Source organism: Halichoerus grypus, chromosome 2, assembly GCF_964656455.1.
Source record: "Halichoerus grypus chromosome 2, mHalGry1.hap1.1, whole genome shotgun sequence".
Lineage (NCBI taxonomy): Eukaryota > Metazoa > Chordata > Mammalia > Carnivora > Phocidae > Halichoerus > Halichoerus grypus.
The window spans coordinates 176,515,352-176,540,185 of NC_135713.1; the positions used below are offsets into that span (position 1 = coordinate 176,515,352).

Sequence of the window (24,834 nt, forward strand, 5' to 3'; positions counted from 1 at the left end):
AAAATATGGTGGGACTTTGATATGTACACATGTCATTTTTAAGGAAGTGTGAATAATAATCTATAACTGTTGATTTATTTATGCTTATATTCAGAGACATTTAGGTGGTTTCCACTTTTGGTTTTTTCATATAATTATGGCAGATTACATTGAAAGAAAGGTTTTTACCATTTTACATTCCTAATAATAGATAAAAAATTGCCTTTTTCTCACATTCTTGCCAATACTGATATTATAAGTCTTTTTTTGTCATTCCATTAAATGAAAAAAGGCATCTTGTTTTTAATATGCTTTTTAAAAAAATGATTGAAACTGAGCATCTTTTGAAGCATTTAGCTACTTATATTTCTTTTTTGCTTACACTACCTCTTCACCTCATTTGATTGCCCATTTTCATCATGTATTGTTTACTTTTTTCATATTAACTTTTAAGAAAACCAGCACTATCAAATAGAACTTTCCATAATGATGGAAATGTCTATAGCTTTGCTGTCCAATTCCACTAGGTACATGTGGCAATTGAGCACTTGAAATTTGTCTAGTGTGACTATAATGAAATTTTATTCTTATTTAATTTTAATTAATTTGAATTTTAAATAGTCACATGTGACTGGTGGCTCTCATTTTGGACAGTATAATTTTAGACTGAGGAATTGAGAATTCAGTCTGTAATCTGAATTTTTTTTTGTATATGACCTATTAAGGTAAAAATAAGTTGCAAACCATACTTTAAATTGAGTCTGTTTTATTTTAATAATAATATGGTATGAGTATGATTGTTAGCTCTGTTTTGAGGAATGTGTTTGATAATTTCTTTTTTTACGACTATCCTTTCACTCTGTGTAATGTCCTTAAGGTTTATGCATGTTGTAGCATATGTCAGAGTTTCATTCCTTCTTAAGGTTGGTTAATATTCCATCATGTACATGTATCACATTTTGTTTATCCATTCATCTGTTGATGGACATTTGGATTGCTTCCACTTTTGGGCTTATTGTGAATAATGCTGCTGTGATCATGGGTGTTCATCTTTTCTAGACCTGCCTTCAGTTTTTTTGGATATATACCCAGAAATGGTATTGCTGGATTATATGGTAATTGTGTTTTTAGTATTTTGAGGTATAGTCGGCAAATAAAATTGTAAGATATTTAAAGTGTACAATGTGATGATTTTTTATATGTATGTATACACTGTGAAAAGTTTCCCTCTGTTGATTTAATTAACACACTCATCATCTCGCATGGTTACCTTTGGAATGTGTTTATATTAAAAAATAGTCTCAAATTCCTGAATCAGAATATATGTATTTTTTTTTTTTCCCAGTGCTCCACTCCAGCTACGAGAACTAGTAAACTGTCGTTGGGCAGAGGAAGTAACACAGCAGCTTGATACTCTTCAACTCTGCAGTCTCACCAAACATGAAGAAAATGAAAAGGACAAGTATGCCCTCAATTTCTTTCTTCAAGTATTTCGTAGATGTTGCTCTATGTTATTGTATTTTTTAAAGATTTTATTTATTTGACAGAGTACAAGCAGGGGGAATGGGAGAGGGAGAAGCAGGCTCCCTGCTGAGCAGGGAGCTGGACTCGGGGCTTGATTCCAAGACCCCGAGATCATGACCTGAGCTGAAGGCAGATGCTCAACCGACTGAGCCACCCAGGCGCCCCTACCATATATTATTTTAATTACACTATTGAAAGTTTCTTTTTTGTTTTAGGTGAATACTTATTTTTCTTCTGGCATGGTATGGGTATCACTGTTTTGAAAGACCCTTCTAATTCTTTTTTTTTTTTTTTTAATTTTTTTATTGTTATGTTAATCCCCATACATTACATCATTAGTTTTAGATATAGTGTTCCATGATTCATTGTTTGTGCATAACACCCAGTGCTCCATGCAGAACGTGCCCTCCTCAATACCCATCACCAGGCTAACCCATCCTCCCACCGCCCTCCCCTCTAGAACCCTCAGTTTGTTTTTCAGAGTCCATCGTCTCTCATGGTTCTTCTCCCCCTCCGATTTCCCCCCTTTCATTCTTCCCCTCCTGCTACATTCTTCTTCTTCTTTTTTTCTTTCTTAACATATATTGCATTATTTGTTTCAGAGGTACAGATCTGAGATTCAACAGTCTTGCACAATTCACAGCGCTTACCAGAGCACATACCCTCCCCAGTGTCCATCACCCAGTCACCCCATCCCTCCCACCCCACCCCCCACTCCAGCAACCCTCAGTTTGTTTCCTGAGATTAAGAATTCCTCATATCAGTGAGGTCATATGATACATGTCTTTCTCTGTTTGACTTATTTCGCTCAGCATAATACCCTCCAGTTCCATCCACGTCGTTGCAAATGGCAAGATCTTATTCCTTTTGATGGCTGCATAATATTCCATTGTATATATATACCACCTCTTCTTTATCCATTCATCTGTTGATGGACATCTTGGCTCTTTCCACAGTTTGGCTATTGTGGACATTGCTGCTATAAACATCGGGGTGCACGTACCCTTTCGGGTCCCTACTTTTGTATCTTTGGGGTAAATACCCAGGAGTGCAATTGCTGGATCATATGGTAGCTCTATTTTCAACTTTTTGAGGAACCTCCATACTGTTTTCCAGAGTGGCTGCACCAGCTTGCATTCCCACCAACAGTGTAGGAGGGTTCCCCTTTCTCCGCATCCCCGCCAACATCTGTCATTTCCTGACTTGTTAATTTTAGCCATTCTGACTGGTGTGAGGTGGTATCTCACTGAGGTTTTGATTTGGATTTCCCTGATGCCGAGCGATATTGAACACTTTTTCATGTGTCTGTTGGCCGTTTGGATGTCTTCTTTGGAAAAATGTCTGTTCATGTCTTCTGCCCATTTCTTGATTGGATTCTTTGTTCTTTGGGTGTTGAGTTTGATGAGTTCTTTTTAGATTTTGGATACTAGCCCTTTATCTAATATGTCATAAAGGGCTAGTATCCAAAATCTATAAAGAACTCATCAAACTCAACACCAAAAGACCCTTCTAATTCTTGATTGGCTCCTTTTAAGAGAGCCTCTCATGAAAGGAGTAGAACTGCTAGATGCCTGCTGGCCTCTCTTCCCTTGGTTTGCTACAGGTGTATATAGGCCATTGATAAAGAATTGTTCTGATAAATTTCCTATATTATAAAAGCTGTGTTCTAAATTTGGTAGTGTGGAAGTCAGGCTAAATGAGCTTCCAGGTAGTATCTAATATGCTGTTTTTTTTTTTTACACTTTTTTTTTTTTTTTTTAAAGATTTTATTTATTTATTTGAGAGAGAGAGAATGAGAGACAGAGAGCATGAGAGGGAGGAGGGTCAGAGGGAGAAGCAGACTCCCTGCCGAGCAGGGAGCCCGATGCGGGACTCGATCCCGGGACTCCAGGATCATGACCTGAGCTGAAGGCAGTCGCTTAACCAACTGAGCCACCCAGGCGCCCCTTTTTTTACACTTTTATTATGAGAAATAGAAAATATAGATCTGTTGAGGTATTTAAGCTCAGTGTAGTTCATTAGTGGGAAGCTTTTTTTTCTTTTTCTTTTATTAGAAAGAGCACATGGAGGGAGGAGAGAAGCAGACTCCCCACTGAGTGTGGAGCCTGACACGGTGCTCGATCTCACAACCCTGAGATCATGACCTGAGCTGAAATCAAGAGTTGGACACTCAACCGACTGAGCCACCTAGGCGCCCCTAGGGAGAAGCTTTTTAAGAAATGCAACAGTGTGTCTCCTTTTTTTTTTTTAAGGTTTTATTTATTTATTTGAGAGAGAGAGCACAGAGGGAGAGTGAGAGAGAGAAGCAGGTTCCCTGCCGAGCAGGGAGCCCGATGGAGGGCTCGATCCCAGGACACTGGGGTCATGACCTGAGCCTAAGGCAGACGCTTAACCGAGTGAGCCACCCAGGCACCCCAGTGTGTCTCTTTTATAGGCAACAGAAAACTTAAAAAAAATTTTTCTTAAGATTTTATTTGACAGAGAGCACAAGCAGGGGGAGTGGCAGGCAGAGGGAGAGGGAGAAGCACGCTCCCTACTGAACAAGGAGCCCAATGTGGGGCTCGATCCCAGGACCCTGGGATCATGACCTGAGCTGAAGGCAGATGCTTAAGCAACTGAGCTACCTAGAGCCCCAATTTTTTTTTTAAGTGTAGTAAAATACACATTATATAAAATTTACTTCTTAACCATTTTTAAGCTTATAGTTCAGTAGTGTTAAATATATTCACATTGTATACTAGGCCCCAGAACTTTTTCATCTTGCAAATCTGAAACTCTCTACCCATTAAACAATAATTCCCCATTTCTCCTTCCACCAACCCTGGCAACCACCATTTCACTTTCTGTTTCTATAAGTTTGACTACTCTAGATTGCTCATGTAAGTAAAATCACACAGTTTTGTCTTTTTGCAACTGTCTTCCTTGACTTTACGTAATGTAGTTTATATCAAAATTTCATTCCTTTTTAAGACTGATTAATAATACATCATGTATATATATCACATTTTGTTATCCATTATCTGTTGATGGACATTTGGATTGCTTCCACTTTTGGGCTATTGGGAACAATGCTGCTTATGATCATGGATGTTCATCTTTTCTAGATCTTGCCGTCAATTTTTTCTTTTCTTTATTTCTTTCTTCTTCTTCTTTTTTTTTTTTTTTTTTAAGATTTTTAAGTAATCTCTACACCTCAATGTGGAGCTCGAGATCAAGAGTTGCACACCCTACTGGCTGAGCCAGCTAGGCACCCCTTTTTTGGATATATACCCGGAAGTGATATTGCTGGATTATATGGAATTCTGTTTTAAATATTTTGAAGAACTTTCATACTGTTTTCTTTTTCTTTTTTTTTAAAGATTTTATTTATTTATTTGACAGAGAGAGACACAGCAAGAGAGGGAACACAAGCAGGGAGAGTGGGAGAGGGAGAAGCAGGCTTCCTGCTGAACAGGGAGCCTGATGCGGGGCTCGATCCCAGGATCCTGGGGTCATGACCTGAGCCGAAGGCAGACACTTAATGACTGAGCCACCCAGGTGCCCCTTCATACTGTTTTCTATGGCAGCTGTACCATGTTACATTCCTGCCAGCAGTGTACAGGATTCCAGTTTCTCCACATTCTTGCCAACACTTGTTGTTTTATTTTTTTGATGGTAGCCATCCTAATGGGTATGAGGAAATGTCTTGTGGTTTTGATTTGCATTTATCTGATGATTTGGATGATTTTCATAATGCTTATTGGTTATTTATTTGTACATCTTTGGAGAAAAGTGTCTTTTAAGTCCTTTGCCCATATTTTAATCGGGTGTTTGGGGTTTTTTTGGTTGTTTTTTGTTGTTGAATTGTAGGAGTTCTTTATATATTTTGGATATTAACTCCTTATCAGATATATGATTTGCAAATACAGTCTCTTAATCCATAGATTGCCCTTTGTTTATTGTGTCCTTTGAGGTACAGAAGTTTAGTGTTTTTTTTAAGGTTTATTTATGTATTTTAGAGAGAAGGAGCACACAGCTAAAAGGGCAGAGGGAGAGGGAGAGAGAATTCTCATGCAGAGAATCTCATGCAGATTCACTGAGCTCGGAACCCAACATGGTGCTTAATCTCACAACCATGAGATCATGACCTGAGCTGAAACCAAGAGTTGGATACTTAACTGTGCCATCCAGGCACCCCCAGAAATTTTAAATTTTTATATATTTCGATTTATTTATTTTTGTCTCTGTTGCATGTGCTTTTGGTGTCCTCTTTAAGAAATAATTTCGAAATCCAATATCATAAAGCTTTTCCCCTGTGTTTTCTTCTAAGAATTACATTATATGAGAACATACAAAATGTATATTCATTTGCAAATCTTTTGTTGTAGGATCAAAGTCTTTGATTAGGTCTTATGTTTAGGTCTTTGACCTACTTTGAGTTAAATTTTGCATATGATAAAAGCTAAAGGTGTTTATATGCTAGGGCTGCCATAACAACACCCCGGACTGGATGACTTACATAACAAACTTATTTCTCATGGCTTTGGGGCGGGAAGTTTAAGGTTAAGGTATTGTGAGGGTTGGTTTCTCTTTGACTTGGATTAGGGCTCTTCCTCGCTATGTCCTCACAGGACCTTTTCTCTGTGTGTGCACACTTCTGGTATCTTTCTCTTCTTGGACAGACCAGTTTTGTTGGATTAGGGTACCAACCTTATGACCTCATATAACCTTCATTACCTCCTTAAAGGCCCTGTCTCCAAATACATTTACATTAGAGCTTCAACATAGGAATTTGGGAGGATGCAGTTTGGTTCATATTCATGTTTTACATGTGGATTTAAGGGGAAACTCATTTTTTAAAATTGAGTTCATTTCTTATGAGGATATGGTATTACATTATACAATTGCATGTGTCTTGATTATTGTTAGCATTGGTCACATGTGGGGCAAATTTTTGTGTATGCATGTAGGTATAGACTCGTAATATGATTTGCTCAAAATGTAGTAAGGTAGAACTTATCTATAGTGATGCTAGAAAATGATGTTATATTTGTACTTTATTTAGAAATTAGTCTGCATTTTTCACGATTCTAAAGTCTTTATAAATTAATGAAAACAATACTTAAAAAAATTTTGTGTCCACATGTGATTTATTTTAGCTTAATTTGTAGAAGCATGGAATGCATTTTATATTGTTTCCTGAGATATAATTGTTTAAAATTGACTAACCTGTTTCCCAAACTTAGGAATTTGTTGAGGTAATTATGTTATAATTTTAATTTATTTAATTTAATCTATATTTTCTTTTCATAATATATAGATGTGAAAATCACCATGAAAAACTTAGTGTATTTTGCTGGACTTGTAAGAAGTGTATCTGCCATCAGTGTGCACTTTGGGGAGGAATGGTGAGCAGAAAATATTTAGCATATTACTTTTAGCTAGAAATACTTGTTTGATTTAGATAGAGAATAATATTATTTTACTCTGCTTATAGAATGAAATTTAAATGCATCTGATTTATAGCAGAAGGTGTCATACCACAACCTTCCTTTGTGGGAGATGTTGATGTGGAATGTGCACCTCTTACAGAAACACATTATTTTAATTGAAAACATGTAAATATTTATTTGCAAATCTTTTGTTGTAGGATCAAAGTCTTATCTTTGATTAAAGGCCAGTTGATCTAATGTCCTGGCCACAATTCCAGTTTTGGTTTTCTTTAAAATGGAACAACAACTTTAGATATTTGTGAAACAGTATGAATGCAAACATCTGGATCCTTATCGTTGTGTTTTTTCCTTTTTCCATTCTAATTCAAAAGTCGTTTTTTAAGGCATCATACATTTTATCAAGTCTAAAACACTCAACTTAGTTTTCCTGGAAACAGCTTTTTATTTCACAGTTATGTCTGTTGTTTAATTAATACCTAATTAAAAATGTAAATAGGCTTGAAAATAAACACAATGGGTTCTTGGTGGGGAGAGTTAGTTATAGTGGGAGCAGAAGTTGCTAGACAACTAGACATATCTGTTAGCAATAAGAATTGATCATTCTTGGGGCGCCTGGGTAGCTCAGTCGGTTAAGCATCCATCTCAGCTCAGGCCCTGAGTTGGGCTCCATGCTGGGTGTGGAACTTACTTAAAAAAAAAAAAATTAATCATTCTTTGGGCTTCAGCATATTTTAGGGAGAGAATGACAGGCAACTTGGTTGAGTAGAGCTCAATTTAGAGAGTTTTCTGTTAATATTTGAAAACTAATGTGATGAGTACAAAAAATTGAATTCTTACAATTTAGTACTTAAATACATGGGTTTAGTAAGAAGCAATGGAAACATTCTTTTCCATATTTAAGTGGACATGCAAAAATCTACATCTTTTTTATCTTAGAGACCATGGTTGGGTGCTTTGGTTGAACAAGACAGTTCTAGTAAGAACTTACGTGTTAATAGGCAGTTTCTTTTTTTGTTTTTTTAAGATTTATTCATTTTAGAGAGACAGCACGAGTGGGAGAGGGGGGAGAATCCCAAGCAGACCCCATGCTGAGCACAGAGCCCGATGGAGGGCTCGATCTCATGACCCGAGCTGAAATCAAGAGTTGGATGCTGAACCGAATGAGCCACCCAGGCACCCAAGAAGGAGTTAATTTTGCAAAGGCCTAATGAAAAGGACTTTGAAAACATGAAAAAGGCTAGTGCTGACCAAGAAGAGAGTGGCAGATAAAGTTGTGTCAGATGGTTTGAGCCATGGTTAAAGATTTTGGTTCTTTCTAATGAGTACAAATTTCTAGATAAGTGTAAATGTTTTGCTAAAGTTCTTTATCTGCAATTTTAAGGATTTCCTATATGGGCCACGTGATTTTAAGAAAGCTCTCATTGATTTTAACAAAGTAAAGACAGCCAGAAAAAATTCATTTGAAAATATTTACCAGTTTTATTAGCATCCATGGAGTGTTAATAAAGAAGTATAAATGGTTGAGGTAAAAGAAAATGTTCTAAAATTATTTTTATTAATTTAAATAGCATGGTGGACATACCTTTAAACCTTTGGCAGAAATTTATGAGCAGCATGTTACTAAAGTGAACGAAGAGGTAGCCAAACTTCGTCGGCGTCTCATGGAACTGATCAGCTTAGTTCAAGAAGTGGTAAGACTGCTACTGAAAGATCATTATCCATTTTATAGTCTAGCCTATGTAATATATATTTTTTTATGATATACGTCAATTATGTTGCAATCAAGATTGAAAATCTGATAAGATATATTTATAGTCAGTTTCACCAACTTCAAACTAGCTGAGGAATTTGTATCCAAACCCCTGGCCTTTTCCACATTTGGAGCCAGAGAATTGCCTTTTCTTATGTAGAAACAGAAAATGAATGTGTTAAATAAGCTGTTTGATACAGGGAGTCAGTAACCGACTCCTAAAGAGTCAATATTGACTTTTACAAAGTGATTAAGTCATTCGTTCTTTGGACCCTCAGCTTTTGGGAGTGTTTTTGCTACCAGTGAATGAATTCAATTTCTGATGTTTTGAATTCGAACTCTACAGAATTGAAAGAGTAATATTTAACGCTGCTCTTCAGATATTTTATGTGTCAGACAGCTTTGGTGAGGTATTTACCATTTGTAGTATTATTTATTTGAGGAAATGTGATAAGTTTCGAACATTTAAGCACCTAATATGCTTTTGGAATATATTTTGTTTAAAGTTGCCAGAATGATAGTTGTAACTAGTGAGGTTTGAGGACCATCCCTAACTTAAGATGTCTTCGTTTTACCCTCTCAGGAATCAAGATTCAAACCATTGTTTTATAACATTTCTTATACAAAAAGTAATGTTTCTGAGTTACATATATGCTACCTACAAAGTAATTTTGGAATATAAACAAGCTGAATGGCTTCTCTTTGGACTTCATCTAACTACCTTTTTTTCTATTATTTTCTCTTGGCAACATAATATGGTTGTTAGGGTGTTCTAATGTTGAAATTTTCACTGCTTGTATTTGTAATAACAATGAGTATAGGAAAGATTGCTTTCTATTTTTGGTGGTATGTTTTTATGAAATCTGCAGTGTACTCTGCAATCTTTGAAAATCTTTTTTTTTCTTCTGAAAAAATTTAAAACTTTGTAAACTAGAGTAGATACGGTTTTTGAAATTTTTCATTTGTTTTAGGGTTTTGCATGATGTGAACCTGGCATCAGTATACTCTTTTATTTTTGAGTAGTGGTTTTCTATCAAAGATATGATTGGGGCTTTGAGTATGTGTTTTGTATATGGTACCTAACCAATATTTTTTAATTACATATCTTTCACTGTTAAAAGAACATGTACTTTATTAAGCTTTGTTTACATTTAAGAGTTTTGTTCCTGATTCGTTTCAGTGCACAATTTTTTAAAGCAGTGAGTTTCATATGACATATAAGCATTTAAAAAGTATTACTGGGTTGCAACCTTTTTTTTTTAAGATTTTATTTATTTATTTGACAGCACAAGCAGGGGGAGCAGCAAGCAGAGGGAGAAGCAGGTTCCCCGCTGAGCAAGGAGCCCGATGCAGGACTTGATCCTAGGACCCTGGGATCATGACCTGAGCTGAAGGCAGCTGCTTAACTGACTGAGCCACCCAGGCACCCTGGGTTGCAGCTTTTAAAGAGGAAATCAACTGACTTTAAGAATAATTGCAGTGATTATATTAATGTCTGTTTGCTTTTGTTTTAAAAATTCTTCAATTTTTTTTTTTTTACCTGTTTAACTTCTAGGAAAGAAATGTAGAAGCTGTTCGAAATGCAAAAGATGAGCGTGTTCGGGAAATTAGGAATGCAGTGGAGATGATGATTGCACGGTTAGACACACAGCTGAAGAATAAGCTCATAACACTAATGGGTGAGTGTTTTCCTATGCTGCTGGAATATGTGGTGCTTTGAGCCTCCTTGAGGTTCAGTCTTGAAAGAGTAAAGGTTGATGAGTTGTTATAGGCTTGGAAAAGATTGCTTTCAAAAGTAAAAGTTCCACCTATTAAATGTATCAAATAATAGTACACATAATTGATATAACTTCTGCTAAACTCATGGGTATGTATGCTGCTAGCTCTTTAGTGACTTACAAAGAAAATGGTCTGATTTGGCAGGCATGCCTGCCTTGTCGTCATCTTTTTTTTTTTCCAACATGTAAAGCAGTTTCTTCCTTCTCTATGGTAATTCTGTAATAATAATTCCTTATTCTTGTGTGTTTCCAGCTTCTTGAGACTATTTCTGTCTGGGCTTTTTTTTTTTTAAATACAGATTCTTATGTTTAAAGAACATACCTTTTGCTGACATGTAGTGTAACATCTGGCCAACTTACTATATTCCTCTTTTTAAGCCTTAGTTAAATTCTGGGAAAGAATTACTTCAGCAGAGTTGATTGAGTAAAAAATGTACTTTTCTAGATATTTATATTCCTTTGGAAGAAACAATAACGTTAATTTCCTTCCAGAATATATTGTCATTGTATTTCTAGATGAATTTAACAGACCTGAATTGCAATTTGTCTAAAATTGTAGTTAGGGTTGATTCTGAAATTCCCTTGTCAAAGCTACTACAATATTAGATTGAACCTTTTAAAGCTCTGGGAAAATGTTTTAGGGTAGCTGTAGTGAAGTTTTATTTACTTGAAATTGATTCCTTGTTATTGACTATGTTCAATGAAAGTTAATTTCATTCTTAACCAGTAATGAGCCTGAGTGTTGGTATTTTGTGTTTTTAAATAGGTCAGAAGACATCTCTAACACAAGAAACAGAGCTCTTGGAATCCTTACTTCAGGAGGTAGAGCACCAGGTGATGAAATAATAAATGTAATGAAATAAAGTCTATCAACAGGCTTTAAAAAAAATTCTTTTTTTGGACAGGATTATGTACGACCAGAAGACTGGGAGATCTATGTGTGCCATATTAGGAATTTTTATGAAATAGGAATCAGCTGATTCAAGTTTTCTCCATCATGTTTGGGAACAAGATAAAATTAATAAGATTTATTCTGTTTTGTAAGAATACAATTATTTTTATGGGGAACAGCCCATAGAAATCTGTGAATCTATAAAAGATAAAAATCTTCTGACATTGTGACTTAAGTTGTGACTTTGAGATAGAATATTGCCAATTATATACAGTGAGTCTTATGGTAAAATTAACATTTTTATTTGTTAAGGAAATTTTTATTATGTACCAAATATATAACTGGCATTTTTTTTAGATGTTCAGAACATAGCAGTGGACAAAATGGCAAAAACGTCTGCCCTCATAGAATGGGGTAGGTGGGAGGACTCCAGGGTGGCTCAGTTGGTTAAGTGTCTGCCTTCGGCTCAGGTCATGATCTCAGGGTCCTGGGATCAAGCCCCGCCTTGGGCTCCCTGCTCAGCAGGGAGCCTGCTTCTCTCTCTCTGCCTGCCACTCCCCCTGCTTGTGCTCTCTCTCTCTCTGACAAATAAGTAAATGTAATCTTTTAAAAAAAAAAAAGAAGAAGAATGGGGTAGGTGGGGATGAAGTACATAGGGAATGAATAAAGTGTATAGTGTTACATAATAGTTGATATAGTAATCTGTCTTTTTTTTGGTTTTGGAATTCTTGAATTCCTTTCTTTGCCTGATACATAGCTGTTTCCTTAGATTATTCTTTTAATTATCATCCTGGGGATTCCATGTACTTTTTTCCATTTACTTTTTTTTTTTAAGATTTTATTTATTAGGGAGAGAGAGAGAGAGCACAAGTTGTGGGGAGGGGCAGAGGGAGAGGGAGAGGCAGACTCCTCCCCAGTAGGCAGTGAGCCCGACTTGACGCCAGGCCAATCCCAGCACCCCAAGATCATGACCCCAGCCAAAGGCAGATGTTTCACTGGCTGAGCCACCCAGGCGCCCTTTTTACTTATTCCTTGGGTTGAATTCCATGTTTCCTGATTTCCATGGCTTCCTCTCTCTTGCTTTACTTACTTGTTTTGGTATCACATATCCTCCTTTAGTTTTCCTGAAAGGTTAATCAGGATAAATTTTTCTTTGTTTTGAGAGAGAGAGGGAGAGAGACAGCAAGAGTGAGGGGCAGAGGTGGGGGGGCAGAGGGAGAGAGAGAATCCTAAGGAGGCTCCATGCCCAGTGTGGAGCCCGACACAGGGCTCGATTTCACAACCCTGATTTCATGACCTGAGCTGAAATCAAGAGTCAGATGCTTTACTGATGGAGCTACCCAGGTGCCCCTCAGAATAATTTTTTAAGACTGCATGTCTGAAAATATTTTTATTCTGTCTTTACACTTGACTGACAGCTTAATAGAATTCAGTATGTAAATATTTATTTAAAGACTCTTGTTTTTCTCTTTAATATTCTTAATTGTGCATGTTCCCCTAGTCCAGAGATTGTTTTTTCCCCTCCAGAGAATAAACTAGCACCTTTCTGCTGGAGTTTTGAGACAAATTTAAACCATCTGTGGTGGAATAGGGGCAGGGATCTAGGGATCTATGTGCTTTTTTTTTTTTAAACAGCTTTATTGAAGAATAATTGACAATAATTGGCATGTATTTAAAGTGTATAACTTGATAAATTGTGATAAAGTATATACCTGTAAAACTGTCACCATAGTCAAGATAGTGAACGTATTCATTATCTCCCAAAATTTATTTGCACTTCTTTATAAATTCTCCTCCTGCTTCTCCAGGCAACCCCCCTGTCTGCTTTCTATCATAGATAAATTTTCATTTTCTAGAGTTATAATTGGAATCATATATATTATGTACTTATTTTGTTTGACTTCTTTCAGTCAGCAAAATTATTTTGCAATTCCTTCATATATCAGTTGTTCTTTCCTTTTTAATTGTGGGTAGTGTTCCTTTGTGGGTTTTTTTTTATCTTCATTTATGAAAGTAATGTTTATACCCAATGTGGGGCTCAAACTCATGACCCCACGATCAAGAGTCCCATGCTTTTCTGACTGATCCAGCCGGGCACCCCTTCTGTGTGTGTGTGTGTGTGTGTGTGTGTGTGTGTGTGTGTGTGTGTGTTGCATATGCCGCATTTTTTTTTTCTGTTCAGTTGTTTATGGTCATTTGGGTTGCTTCCTGTTTTGGCTGTTACAAATAAAGTTATAATGAACATTCACATACAAATTTATATATGGACATATATTTCCTTTACTCTTAGGTCCACCTACGCTACAGTGGCTTGGTAAATTGGTAGGTGTATGGTTAACTTTTTAGTGCCTGCCAACTATTTTCTGCTTAAGTGATCGTACCATTTTGTGTTTCCATCAGTAGTCTGTGAGAGTACCAGTTCCTCCACATCATTGCCAACACATAATATACTCAATTTTTTAAATTTTAACTAGTCTCATAGCAGTGTAATAGCATTTTATTATGGCTTTAGTTTGCATGTGTCTTATAACTAATGATGTTACGCATCCTTTTTTTTTTTTTTAAGATTTTATTTATTTTTTTGACAGAGAGAGACACAGAGAGAGAGAGAGGGAACACAAGCAGGGGCAGTGGCAGAGGGAGAACAGGCTTCCCGCTGATCAGGGAGCCCGTTGCGGGGCTCGATCCCAGGACCGTGGGATCATGACCTGAGCCGAAGGCAGGCTTAACTGACTGAGCCACCCAGGAGCCCCATTAAGCATCCTTTCTTGAACTTAATTTGCCATCTGTATATTTTCTTTGTTGAGGTGTCTGTTCCGATCTTAATGAAGTGTAAGTTATCAATTTGTTCTTTTGGTGTCATAACTAAAATTTTTACCTAACCCAAGATCATAAAAAGTTTTTCCTGTGTTTTCTTGTAGAAAACTTGTAGTTTTAGATTTTATATTTAGGTTTATGGTCTTTTTTAATTAATTAATTTATTTTTAATGTGAGGTATGAATCCAAGGTAGTTTTTAAAATTTTTTTGGTATATGGTTATCCATTTTTTCCAGCACCATTTGTTGAAGACCAGCGTTTCTTCACTGAATTGTCTTTGCATCTTTTTAAAAAATTAGTTGTCCATATATACATTGGTATATTTTTGGACTCTGTTCTGTTCCATTGCTTTATTTATTTTTAATGATAGTATTATACTGTTTTCATTACTATAACTTTATAATAAAACAGGTAATGTTAGCTTTCCAGCTTTGCTCTTTGTTTTTTTAGAGTTGCTTTGCATTTCTTTACAGGTTCTTTGCATTTCTATATGAATTTTAGAATCAGCTTGTTAATTTGTATCAAAGAGTTTTGGGGTTTTGATCGAAATTGCATTGGATCTATAAATCAATTTAGGAAGATGTAACATCTTAATACTGAGTCTTTGTTCATGAAGACTGCATTTATTTAGGTCTTTTATAATTTCTCTTAGCAGTGTTTTGTACTTTTCAGGATACAAGTTTTTCACATTTTATGTCAGATTTATTCAGTATTTCAAAATTCTTGATGCTATAGTAGTGTTTTTGAAAAATTTTAATTTCTGATTTCTTGTGCTTATGTAATTGATTTTTTTTTTTTTTTTAAGATTTTATTTATTTGAGAGAGAGAGAATGAGAGAGAAAGAACACATGAGAGGGGATAGGGTCAGAGGGCGAAGCAGACTCCCTGCCAAGCAGGGAGCCCGATGCGGGACTCGATCCAGGGACTCCAGGATCATGACCTGAGCCGAAGGCAGTCGCTTAACCAACTGAGCCACCCAGGCGCCCCTGTAATTGATTTTTATATATTGATCCTGTATCTTTCAATCTTGCTAAATTTATTGGTTCTAGTTGCTATCTTGTAGATTCCTGGGATTGCCTGTAGATAATCTTGTTATCTCTGAATACAGACAGTTTTCTTTTTGATTTGCTTTTTATTTAGTTCCCTGTCAGGTTTTACTGACCAGAACTTCTAGTATTGTGTTGATTTAAGTATGATGTTAGCAGTGGGTTTATTGTAGATTTGTTTTTTTTTTAACAGGCTCCATGCCCAGCGTGGAGCCCAGTGTGGGGCTCAGACCCACAACTGTGAGATCAAGACCTGAGCTTAGATCAAGAGTCGGATGCTCAACCAGCTGAGCCACCCAGGCGCCCCTATTGTAGATATTCATTATCAGGTTTTGGAATTCTTTTCCTGTTTGATGAGAATTTTCATTAGGAATAAATGTTGGATTTGTCAAATTCCTTTTCTGCATGTATTGAGATTATCATATGGTTTTCTTTTTTCATTCTTTAAATGGATTAACTTTTTTTTTTTAAAGATTTTATTTATTAGAGCGCGTGCGCATGAGCTGGGGGGGTGGCAGGCAGAGGGAGAAGCAGGCACCCCATTGAGCAAGGAGCCCGATGCGGGGCTCCATCCCAGGATTCTGGGGTCATGATCTGAGCTGAAGGCAGACATTTAACTGAGCCACCTAGACGTCCCATTAACTTTTTTTTTTTTTTAATACTATACCAACTTTGTACTTTTGGGGATAAAAACCCTGATTTGGTTAATGCATTGTCCTTTTAATGCATTATTGGATTTGATTAAGTAAATTTTGTTTAGAATTTTTGCATTTTTGTGCCTGAGGGATATTAGATGGTGATTTTCTTTTCTTAAAGTATCTTTCTCTGGCTTCATTATTAGAGTAATGATGGCCTCAAAGAATTTTAAACTATGCCCTCTTCAGTTTCCTGGAAGAAGTTGTGTAGAATTGGTATTGTTCCTTTACAGGTTTGACACAGTTCACCAGTGAAGACATTTGGGCCTTGATTTCTTTGTGGAATGGTTTTCAACTACAAATTCAATTTCTTTAATTGATATAGAGCAGTTTATATTACTTATTTCTTATTCTTATTTTTTTTAGAGCGAGTTTGTGGGGTGGGGAGGGGCAGAGGGAGAGGAAGAGACAATCCTAAGCAGATTCCACATCTAGTGCAGAGTGGGCTCAATCTCACAACCCTGAGATCATGACCTGAGCCAAAATCAAGAGTCAGATGCTTAACTGACTGAGCTACTCAGGTGCCCTTATATTACTCATTTCTTGAGTGAGCTTTGGTAGTTTGTGTCTTTCAAGGAATTATTTCATTTGAATTTGCCAAATTTATTGGTGCAAAAATCATGATATTCTCTTGTTATCCTTTAATATTTGTAGAATGCAGTGTTATCACCTCTTTCTTTCCTGATAATGGTAATTTGTGTCTTTTTCCCCTGATTGGTCTGGCTAGAGGATATCTATTTTTGTTGATGTTTTCGAAGACATAGCTTTTGGTTTTTCTCAGTTGTTTTTGTTTTCTATTTTATTGATATTTGTTTTGATCTAATTGTTTTCTTTCTTTTGCTTTGCGTTTAATTTGCTCTTTTTCTAAAATCTTAAGATGGAAGTTGGCATTGTTGATTTGAGACATTTGTGTTCAGAATACTTTTTTCCTTTGTGATTTATTCTTTGACCCATGGGTCCTTCAGAAATGTTATGTAGTTTCCAAATATTTGGGGGGATTTTCTGATAGTCTGTTATGTCTTGAGGTTAAGGTGGTGGGTGATGTTGTGTCGGTCTACTATATTGTGAATTTTTTGTCTACTTGTTTTATTGAGAGAGGGCTGTTGACATTTTCAGCAATAGTCGTGTATTTGTCTTGTCTTTTGGCAGTTCTATCAGTTTTTGCTTCATGTATTTTGAAGCCATACTATAAGGGTCCTAAACATCTAGGATTGTTGTATTCTCTTGATTAATTGTTCCCATTATCACTGTGAAATGACCTTCTTTATCCTCGTAACATTTTTTGCTTCGAAATTTATTTGATTTCAAAAAGTCACTTCATCTTTAACTATGATATATCTTATTCTGACATTTTATTTTTAATGTATTTGTTTCTAAATATTTAAAGTCTGTGTCTTGTAGGCTGCATACAATTGGTTCTGGTCTTTTAAATCCAGTTGGACAATCTTTTACTTTTAACTGGGATGTTAAGGATGTTCACATTCATTGTACTTATTGATATGGTGAAGTTTGAGTCTAATATCTTGCTGTTTGTCCTATCAGTTTCTTGTTCCCTGTTTTGGTCATTTTTGAATTGAGTTTTTTTTTTTTTAAGATTTTATTTATTTATTTGACACAGAGACAGCAAGAGAGGGAATACAAGCAGGGGGAGTGGGAGAGGGAGAAGCAGGCTTCCTACTGAGCAGGGAGCCTGATGCGGGGCTCGATCCCAGGACCCTGGGATCATGACCTGAGCCGAAGGCAGACGCCCAACAACTGAGCCACCCAGGAGCCCCTTGAGTATTTTTTTCTTTTATCTTGAGTATATGGATTAATCTGAACTTTAAAAAAAAATCCCACAATGATCTACTTAATGAGACATAGATCGGGGGGGAGGGGGCCACCTGGGTGGCTCAGTTGGTTAAGCAGCTGCCTTCAGCTCAGGTCATGATCCTGGAGTCCCAGGATCAAGTCCCACATCAGGCTCCCAACTCAGCAGGGAGTCTGCTTCTCCCTCTGACCCTCTGCCCTCTCATGCTCTCTCTCTCAAATAAATAAATAAAATTTAAAAAAGACCTAGATCTAGGGAATGATCAGGAATTTAAAGTGGGGGAAAAAGCATTACTAGTGATGAAAAGTAACACTGACAAAAGGGAACATTCTACCTTAAGAAAAAGTAGGTAAGACAGTTATGATTTTGTATTCTAGGATAAACTCAAAATAAAAAGCAGATACTGACAGAATTATAAGATTTTGATAAAATCACTATAGTGAGTGATTAAATAGCTAATAAACTGATAGCACCAACTAACAAAAGGTGTAAGAATAGAGGATATTTGAAAAAGAAAAAATTAAGTTGTTTTCTCTAAAAGGTATGTGTGGAACCCTGAATCCAGAAATGGAGAATACATATTCTTTTTCAGTCCATATGAAACCATTTCAATACTTGATCATGTACTAAGGTATATAGAAGTCTGAAGAAATTTCAGAAATTTATATAAAGAACATGTTCTGTGACCAAAGTATAGTTAAGGTAGACATCAAAAACGAAAGCATTATTTTAAAAATCATATATATGTAAATATGCACTGAGGTGTTAAATACCTACATAGTTCCTGAGCTAAAGAGGACATTGCAATTGAAATGATAAATTAGGGCACCTGAGTGGCTCAGTTGGTTAAGCGACTGCCTTTGGCTCAGGTCATGATTCTGGAGTCCCTGGATCGAGTCCCACATCGGTCTCCCTGCTTGGCAGGGAGTCTGCTTCGCCCTCTGACCCTCCCCACTCTCATGTGCTCTCTCTCTCTCTCATTCTCTCTCTCTCAGATAAATAAATAAAATCTTTAAAAAAAAATGATAAATTATTGGGGTGCCTGGGGTGGCTCAGTCATTTAAGCTTTTGTCTTTGGCTCAGGTCATGATCCCAGGGTCCTGGGATTGAGCCCCACATCGGGCTCCCTACTCAGTGGGCAGCCTGTTTCTCCTCCCTGTCCTCCGCTCGTGCTTTCTCTTTCTCTCTCTTTCAAATAAAAAAAATCTTTTTTTTTTTTTTTTTAAAAAGAAAGAAATGATAAATCATTAAAATAACCAGACATAGCTAAGGGATATTTAGAAGGACACTTTTAGTCTAAAATGTAGTTTAAGAAAATTATGAATAAATGAATTAAGTGTTCAACTGAACAAGCCAATAAAGGAACAATAGTGTAGAAGCATAAAATGGAAAGAAATCGTGAAGATATTGATGAAATTCACAGAAGAGAGTGCCATGAAATAGTTGGGAGTATCCGCATACCTAATATTGGATCTTTGAAAAACATAAATAGATATTCTAGCAAGGTTATCAAGAAAAATGAAGTGTCCAATATTGGGAAGAAGAATTGGACTACAAATACAGTAGAAATTTAAATAATAGAAATTTTTAAAAGTAAATATTTACATAGTGCTTACTATATACCAGACAGTGTTCTATGTGCTTTACAAGTATGAGCAACTTTATTGAGGTAGAATCTACATGAAGAGGATAATTTTTAGGAAATTGTAATTATCAAGAGTCACTCAAGAGTACATAATTAATTTAATTATTTTATTTATTAAGTAGGCTCCACATCCAGTGTGGAGCCCAATGCAGGGCTTGAACTCATGACCCTGAGATCAAGACCTGAGCTGAGATCAAGAGTTGGACACTCAACTGAGCTACCTAGACGCCCATAATGTCTATAATTTAAACAAGAAACATTAAGTGAATTTTATTGGTAATAAGTCTGCTTCAAAAGGCATAAAATTCAGACTAATGGAAATGTTTTTACCAAATCTTTAAGTATCTGTTGCCTATCATAAGTAATTTTTTCTTAGCAAATACAGAAGTACTACATACCATTCTTTGAAACAATGTAACATTAATAACCAGTTGTCATAAGAACAATATAAGAATATTAAAGCTCAGTTTTATTGAAAACTAAATGCCAAAATCTTAAAAATATACTAGCAGACAAAAATCAGTAGGATATTTATGAAAACAAGCAAGACCAGGGTGCCTGGCTGGCTCAGTTGGTGGAGTGACTCTTGATCTTGGAGTTGTGGGTTTGAGCCCTACATTGGGTGTAGAGATTACTTAAAAATAAAATCTTTTTTTTGGGGGGGGGTTCCTTTTTTTTAATTTTAAGTTGAATTAATTAACAATATAGTGTATTACTAGTTTCAGAGGTAGAGTTCAGTGATCCATCAGTTGCATACAACATCCAGTGCTCATTCCATCACGTATCCTCCTTCATGCCCACCACCCAGTTACCCCATCCCCCCCCCACCTCCCCTCCAGCAAGCCTCAGTTTCTTTCCTATGCTTAAGAAGTCTCTCATGGTTTGTCTCCCCCTCTGGTTTCATCTTGTTTTATTCTTCCCAGGTTTGTTTGTTTGTTTTTTTAAACTAACCAGAATCATGCTGTATGTATTGTTCTTTGAAGTGCTTGTTGGAGATGTTCTCAGCCTAGCACTCTCCTTTTATCTATTCTATATTCCACGGAAATAGATGTTTGGGTTGCTTCATTCTGCTGTAATAATTATGCCCACTTTTGTGCACAAACTTGAGCACAGGGGCTGGAATTTGAGGGGAAGAGTGTCAATTTGAGCCCTTGGCAATCTGAGGTGAAGGCGTGTTGACTTGGCATTTAGCAGGTGGCAGGCTGTGCATGCTGACTCGGGCAGGAGGGTGGCTGGACTATGAATTTGGGACCCACAGGCTGATGGCATCGTGTGTGACAGGGACGTGGCTGGTTTTGCTTTTAATTTTTGTTTTTCTGGGAAACACGATCTCTCCCTCTATTCTAAATGAAAGCCTTGCTGGATAGAGTATTCTTGGCTGTAGATTTTTTCCTTTTAGTAGTTGGAATTTATCATGCCACTTTCTTCTGGCCTGCATAGTTTCTGCTGAAAAACCCATTGATAGCCGTGGGGTTTCCCTTGTGTGTACCTGCTTTCCTTTCTCTTGCTGCTTTTAAAATTCTCTCTTTATCACTACTTTTGGCCATCTTATTTACTTTGTGTCTTGGTGCAGACCTCTTTAGGTTGGTTGTGTTGGGGGCTCTCTGTGCCTCCTGGATCTGGATTTCTCTTTCCTTCCCCAGATTCAGGGAGTTTTCAGCTATTATTTCTTCAGACAAATCTGCCCCCTTTTCTTGCTCTTCTCCTTCTGGGATCCCTATCATGCGACTGTTACGCCTGACAGTGTTGCTGAGTTCCCTGGGTCTATTTTCATTTTGTGTATTTTTCCCCCTCTCATCTGCTCAGCTTGATTGCTTTCCATGACTCTGTCCTCCGGGTGGCTGATCCTTTCTTCTACTTCCTCTTTCTTGCTATTTATTCCAGATGGTCTATTTTTATTTCCATTTAGTGAGTCCAGTAGCTCTAATTGGTTCTTTTTTATGTCTTCTCTTGGTGGAGGGTCTCATGGAGGTCCTGCACTCCTTCCTCAATTCTAGTGAGTATCTTTATGAGCGTTACTTTAAATTCGCTATCAGACATACTACCTCCGTTTCGCTTAGGTCTCCTGCTCTGATTTTGTCCTGTTCTTTGATTTGGGACATATTCCTCTGTCTCCTCATTCTGTCTCTTGTGTTGTCTGTTTTTCTGTGTTAGGAAAGTCAGCTACGTCTCCTGCACTTGAAAGTAGTGGCTTTATGAAGAAGAGGTCCTGCAGTGCAATGTCTGTTCCCCAGAACCTGGTGCTTCAGGGGCTGTTTCCTATGTGTGTTGCTCCAGGGGTGTCCTACCGTTGTGGCTAGGATGTGTTTGCCTTCAGTCCTGTTGTCTGTGCTGGCTCTCTGCCTGTTGTAGGCAGAGTCTGGTGCCCGTGGTGTTAGTGGGCTGCTCCGGGGCTGTCTTGGGCTTGAGTTGAGTCAGACCAGGCATTTGCCAGAGATGCAGTAGCACCAAACTGCAGGCACTGTCCCTGTGTCGTCCCCTGAGAAGCTTTTGTTGGTGGGTGGGGCCTGCAGTCAGACCCACTGCCTGCCCCCAGCCCACTGCTGGGGTCACAGTCAGACTGGTGTGTGGTTATCTTCCCCTCTCGCTGGGGCAGGACTCACTTTGGAGTGGTGCTGGCCCTTGTCTGTGCCGCGCGCACACTGCCAGGCTTGTGGCACCGCTTTGATGGGATCTTGCCAAGAGCGATCAGAGGGGGTGGATCTGCTTTGCTGTGGCCTTTTGTCTATGCTGGGCTGTGGAGAGTCTGTTTTGCCAGTTTGGGGGCTGCTTTCTGGGTTATTTATGCCGATGTGGGTGCTCTCTAGGCAGCCACGTGGCAAGAGGTGAGCCCAGGGACGTGCTACTCCGCCATTTCCCAGCAGCCTCTGCAAAATAAAATCTTTAAAAAAACAAAAAACAAAAAAACAACAAGCCTGGGCAAGGTCAATCAAAGGAATGAAAGGAATGTTTCATTATCAGAAAAATCTTCTTGATTATAATTTGAGATTAAAGGGCAAAACCACATGAATATATAAATAGAAATTAATAGGATAATAATTTTTAAAATATTATTATATTTGATTCTCATTCATGGCCAAATTATTTAGCAAACCAGGAATAAAAGGGAACTACAGTAACTAACTTTATTTTAAAGGTCTATAGGAAACAATCTAAACGGTAAAATTTGAGAATCTCTCTGATAAAGAATCCAGGGTTGCCTCCTATCATTGCTTCATTTCTGAGTGTACTGGTCCTGTGTATTCTTTTTAAAAGATTTATTTATTTTAGAGAATCTCAAGCAGACTCCCCACTGAGCGTGGAGCCTGACATGAGCTCTATCCCATGACCCTGAGATGACCTGAGCCCAAACCACAAGTTGGACACTTAACTGACTAAGCCACCCAGGCCCCAGTCCTGTGTATTAAATTAAGACAATAAATGTAGTATAAATATATTGAAAGGAAGAAATAAAATTGGTTATTTGCAGAGGATGTGGTTATCTACATAGAAAGTATATAACTTAACACCTTTATAGTGAGCTAATCTTGGTTGCTGGATATACAATCAGGACCTAAAAATCAATAGTGTTTTCATATATCAGGAATAATCAGCTAGAAAACTTAATTTTAAAAAATCCCATTGATAATAGTAATAAAAACGGAGAATTTTGAATAAGTTTAATAAAATATGTTGAAGACCTTTTTTTTTTAAGATTTTATTTATTTGAGAGAGAGAATGAGCAGTGGGGAGGGGCAGGAGTGCGGGGAGAGAGAGAAGCAGACTCCCTGCTGAGCGGGAAGCCTGATGTGGGACTCTATCCCAGGACCCAGAGATCGATCATGACCTGAGCTGAAGACGGACGCCTAGCCAACCAACTGAGCCACCCAGGCACCCCTGTTGAAGATCTTTGTAGACACTATTATGAAACAAGAAAGAATTGAATGAAGAAATATCCTGTATTTCATTAATTCTCAGATGTATGTTGTTATACCATCTTTGAAATGGGATGTGTCTTAACAGTTGATATAGCCATGATTTATTGACTTTCTTTTCTTAATGGCACATAAAATAGTTATGTTTAATAATGTAGCCTATTACATTTTGTGGGCTACAGTATATTTATCTAGGGGAAAGTTCAATATTCCCAATGTACGATTCTCTTGATATCATTCTACAAGTGTAGTTCCATCTTTATTTCAACATGAATTTTCTCAGAATTTGGTAAAATTCCAATATTAATATGAAAGACAAGGGGTCCCAAATAGCCACCATACTCCTGGATTAAAAAAAAAAAAAGTTGGGATTCTTGTCCTGTATCAAGACATAATGTGAGAAACTTGCATCTGTGTACAGGAACTGTGCACAAGGGTCTTTACTCCTGAGTTACTTATAATAATGAAGAATGGGAAACAACCCAGTTGTCCATTGACAGAGAAAAATAACTTAATGCTATATACATGCAATGATATTCTCTTTAAAACTGCTGAAATGAGTAGGTTTATAAATATCAATAAACAAATCTCAAACAGCAGTAAGAAAATGTAGGCTACATCGTGACATAGCTTGATAGTATTTATGTAAAGTCTAAAACAACATTGCTGAACACGTAATGTGGAAATACATGTATAGCAATAATAAACTTAAGTTCAGTGAATTATCTTTGAAGGAAATGGGATCAAGGAAGGATATTTATAATATGCATTCAATAAATATTTGAATACAAGCTGTAAGTTTTGATATTTTTCTTATGATACCAGTCATATTATTCTTCGTGAGCTATAAACAACTATCATTTTTTTTAACTTTTTTTTTTTAAGATTTTATTTATTCATTTGAGAGAGTGAGAGAGCACGAGCCAGAGGAGTGGCAGCGGGGGAGGGAGAAGCAGACTCCCCACTGAGCAGGGAAGCCGATGTGGGGCTCCATCCCAGGACCCTGAGATCATGACCTGAGCTGAAGGCAGACGCTTAACCATTTGAGCCACCCAGGCGCCCCTAAACAACCATCATTTTAAAGATACAAACCTAGTTGTAGTGAGTGTTATGAATATCAGTTATATGGCATTTGATAGTATATTAATTTGATAGGGCATCCATAGCTAAATACCACAGACTAGGAGGCTTAAACAACAGAAATGTACTTTCTTACAGTTCTGGAGGCTGGGAGTCCGAGATCAGTGTCAGCAGGTTTGGTTTCCCCTGAGGTGTCTCTTGCAGACGTCTACTTTCTTTCTGTGTCCTCTAAAGACTTTATCTCCAAATGTAGTTACACTCTGAGCTACTAGGGGTTAGAACTTAACATAGGAGTTTGATGGAGACACAGTTTAGTCTACAACAGTTTATAAAGCTTTCTCACTTACGGCTTCATGATTGTTGTAACAAGCAAGCAGCAGCAGATACTATTTCAGTTTTACAGATAAACAGATTCTGAAAGTCATACTAATTAATTAGTGCATGGCAGAATGAAGACTTCAGATTGGTTGTC

General features: G+C 37.2%; 1 protein-coding gene across 5 annotated transcripts in view; it reads left to right on the forward strand.

The window, feature by feature from the left end:
• Window positions 1–24,834, forward strand: part of TRIM37 (tripartite motif containing 37) — a 185,973-nt gene that overhangs the window by 53,033 nt on the left and 108,106 nt on the right. For all 5 annotated transcript variants that reach the window (XM_078064549.1, XM_078064567.1, XM_078064561.1 and 2 more), the window contains exons 4-8: window positions 1,325–1,441; window positions 6,803–6,890; window positions 8,504–8,626; window positions 10,241–10,364; window positions 11,230–11,297. In XM_078064549.1, the coding sequence (XP_077920675.1) occupies window positions 1,325–1,441; window positions 6,803–6,890; window positions 8,504–8,626; window positions 10,241–10,364; window positions 11,230–11,297 (520 nt within the window). The remainder of the gene's footprint in view (window positions 1–1,324; window positions 1,442–6,802; window positions 6,891–8,503; window positions 8,627–10,240; window positions 10,365–11,229; window positions 11,298–24,834) is intronic.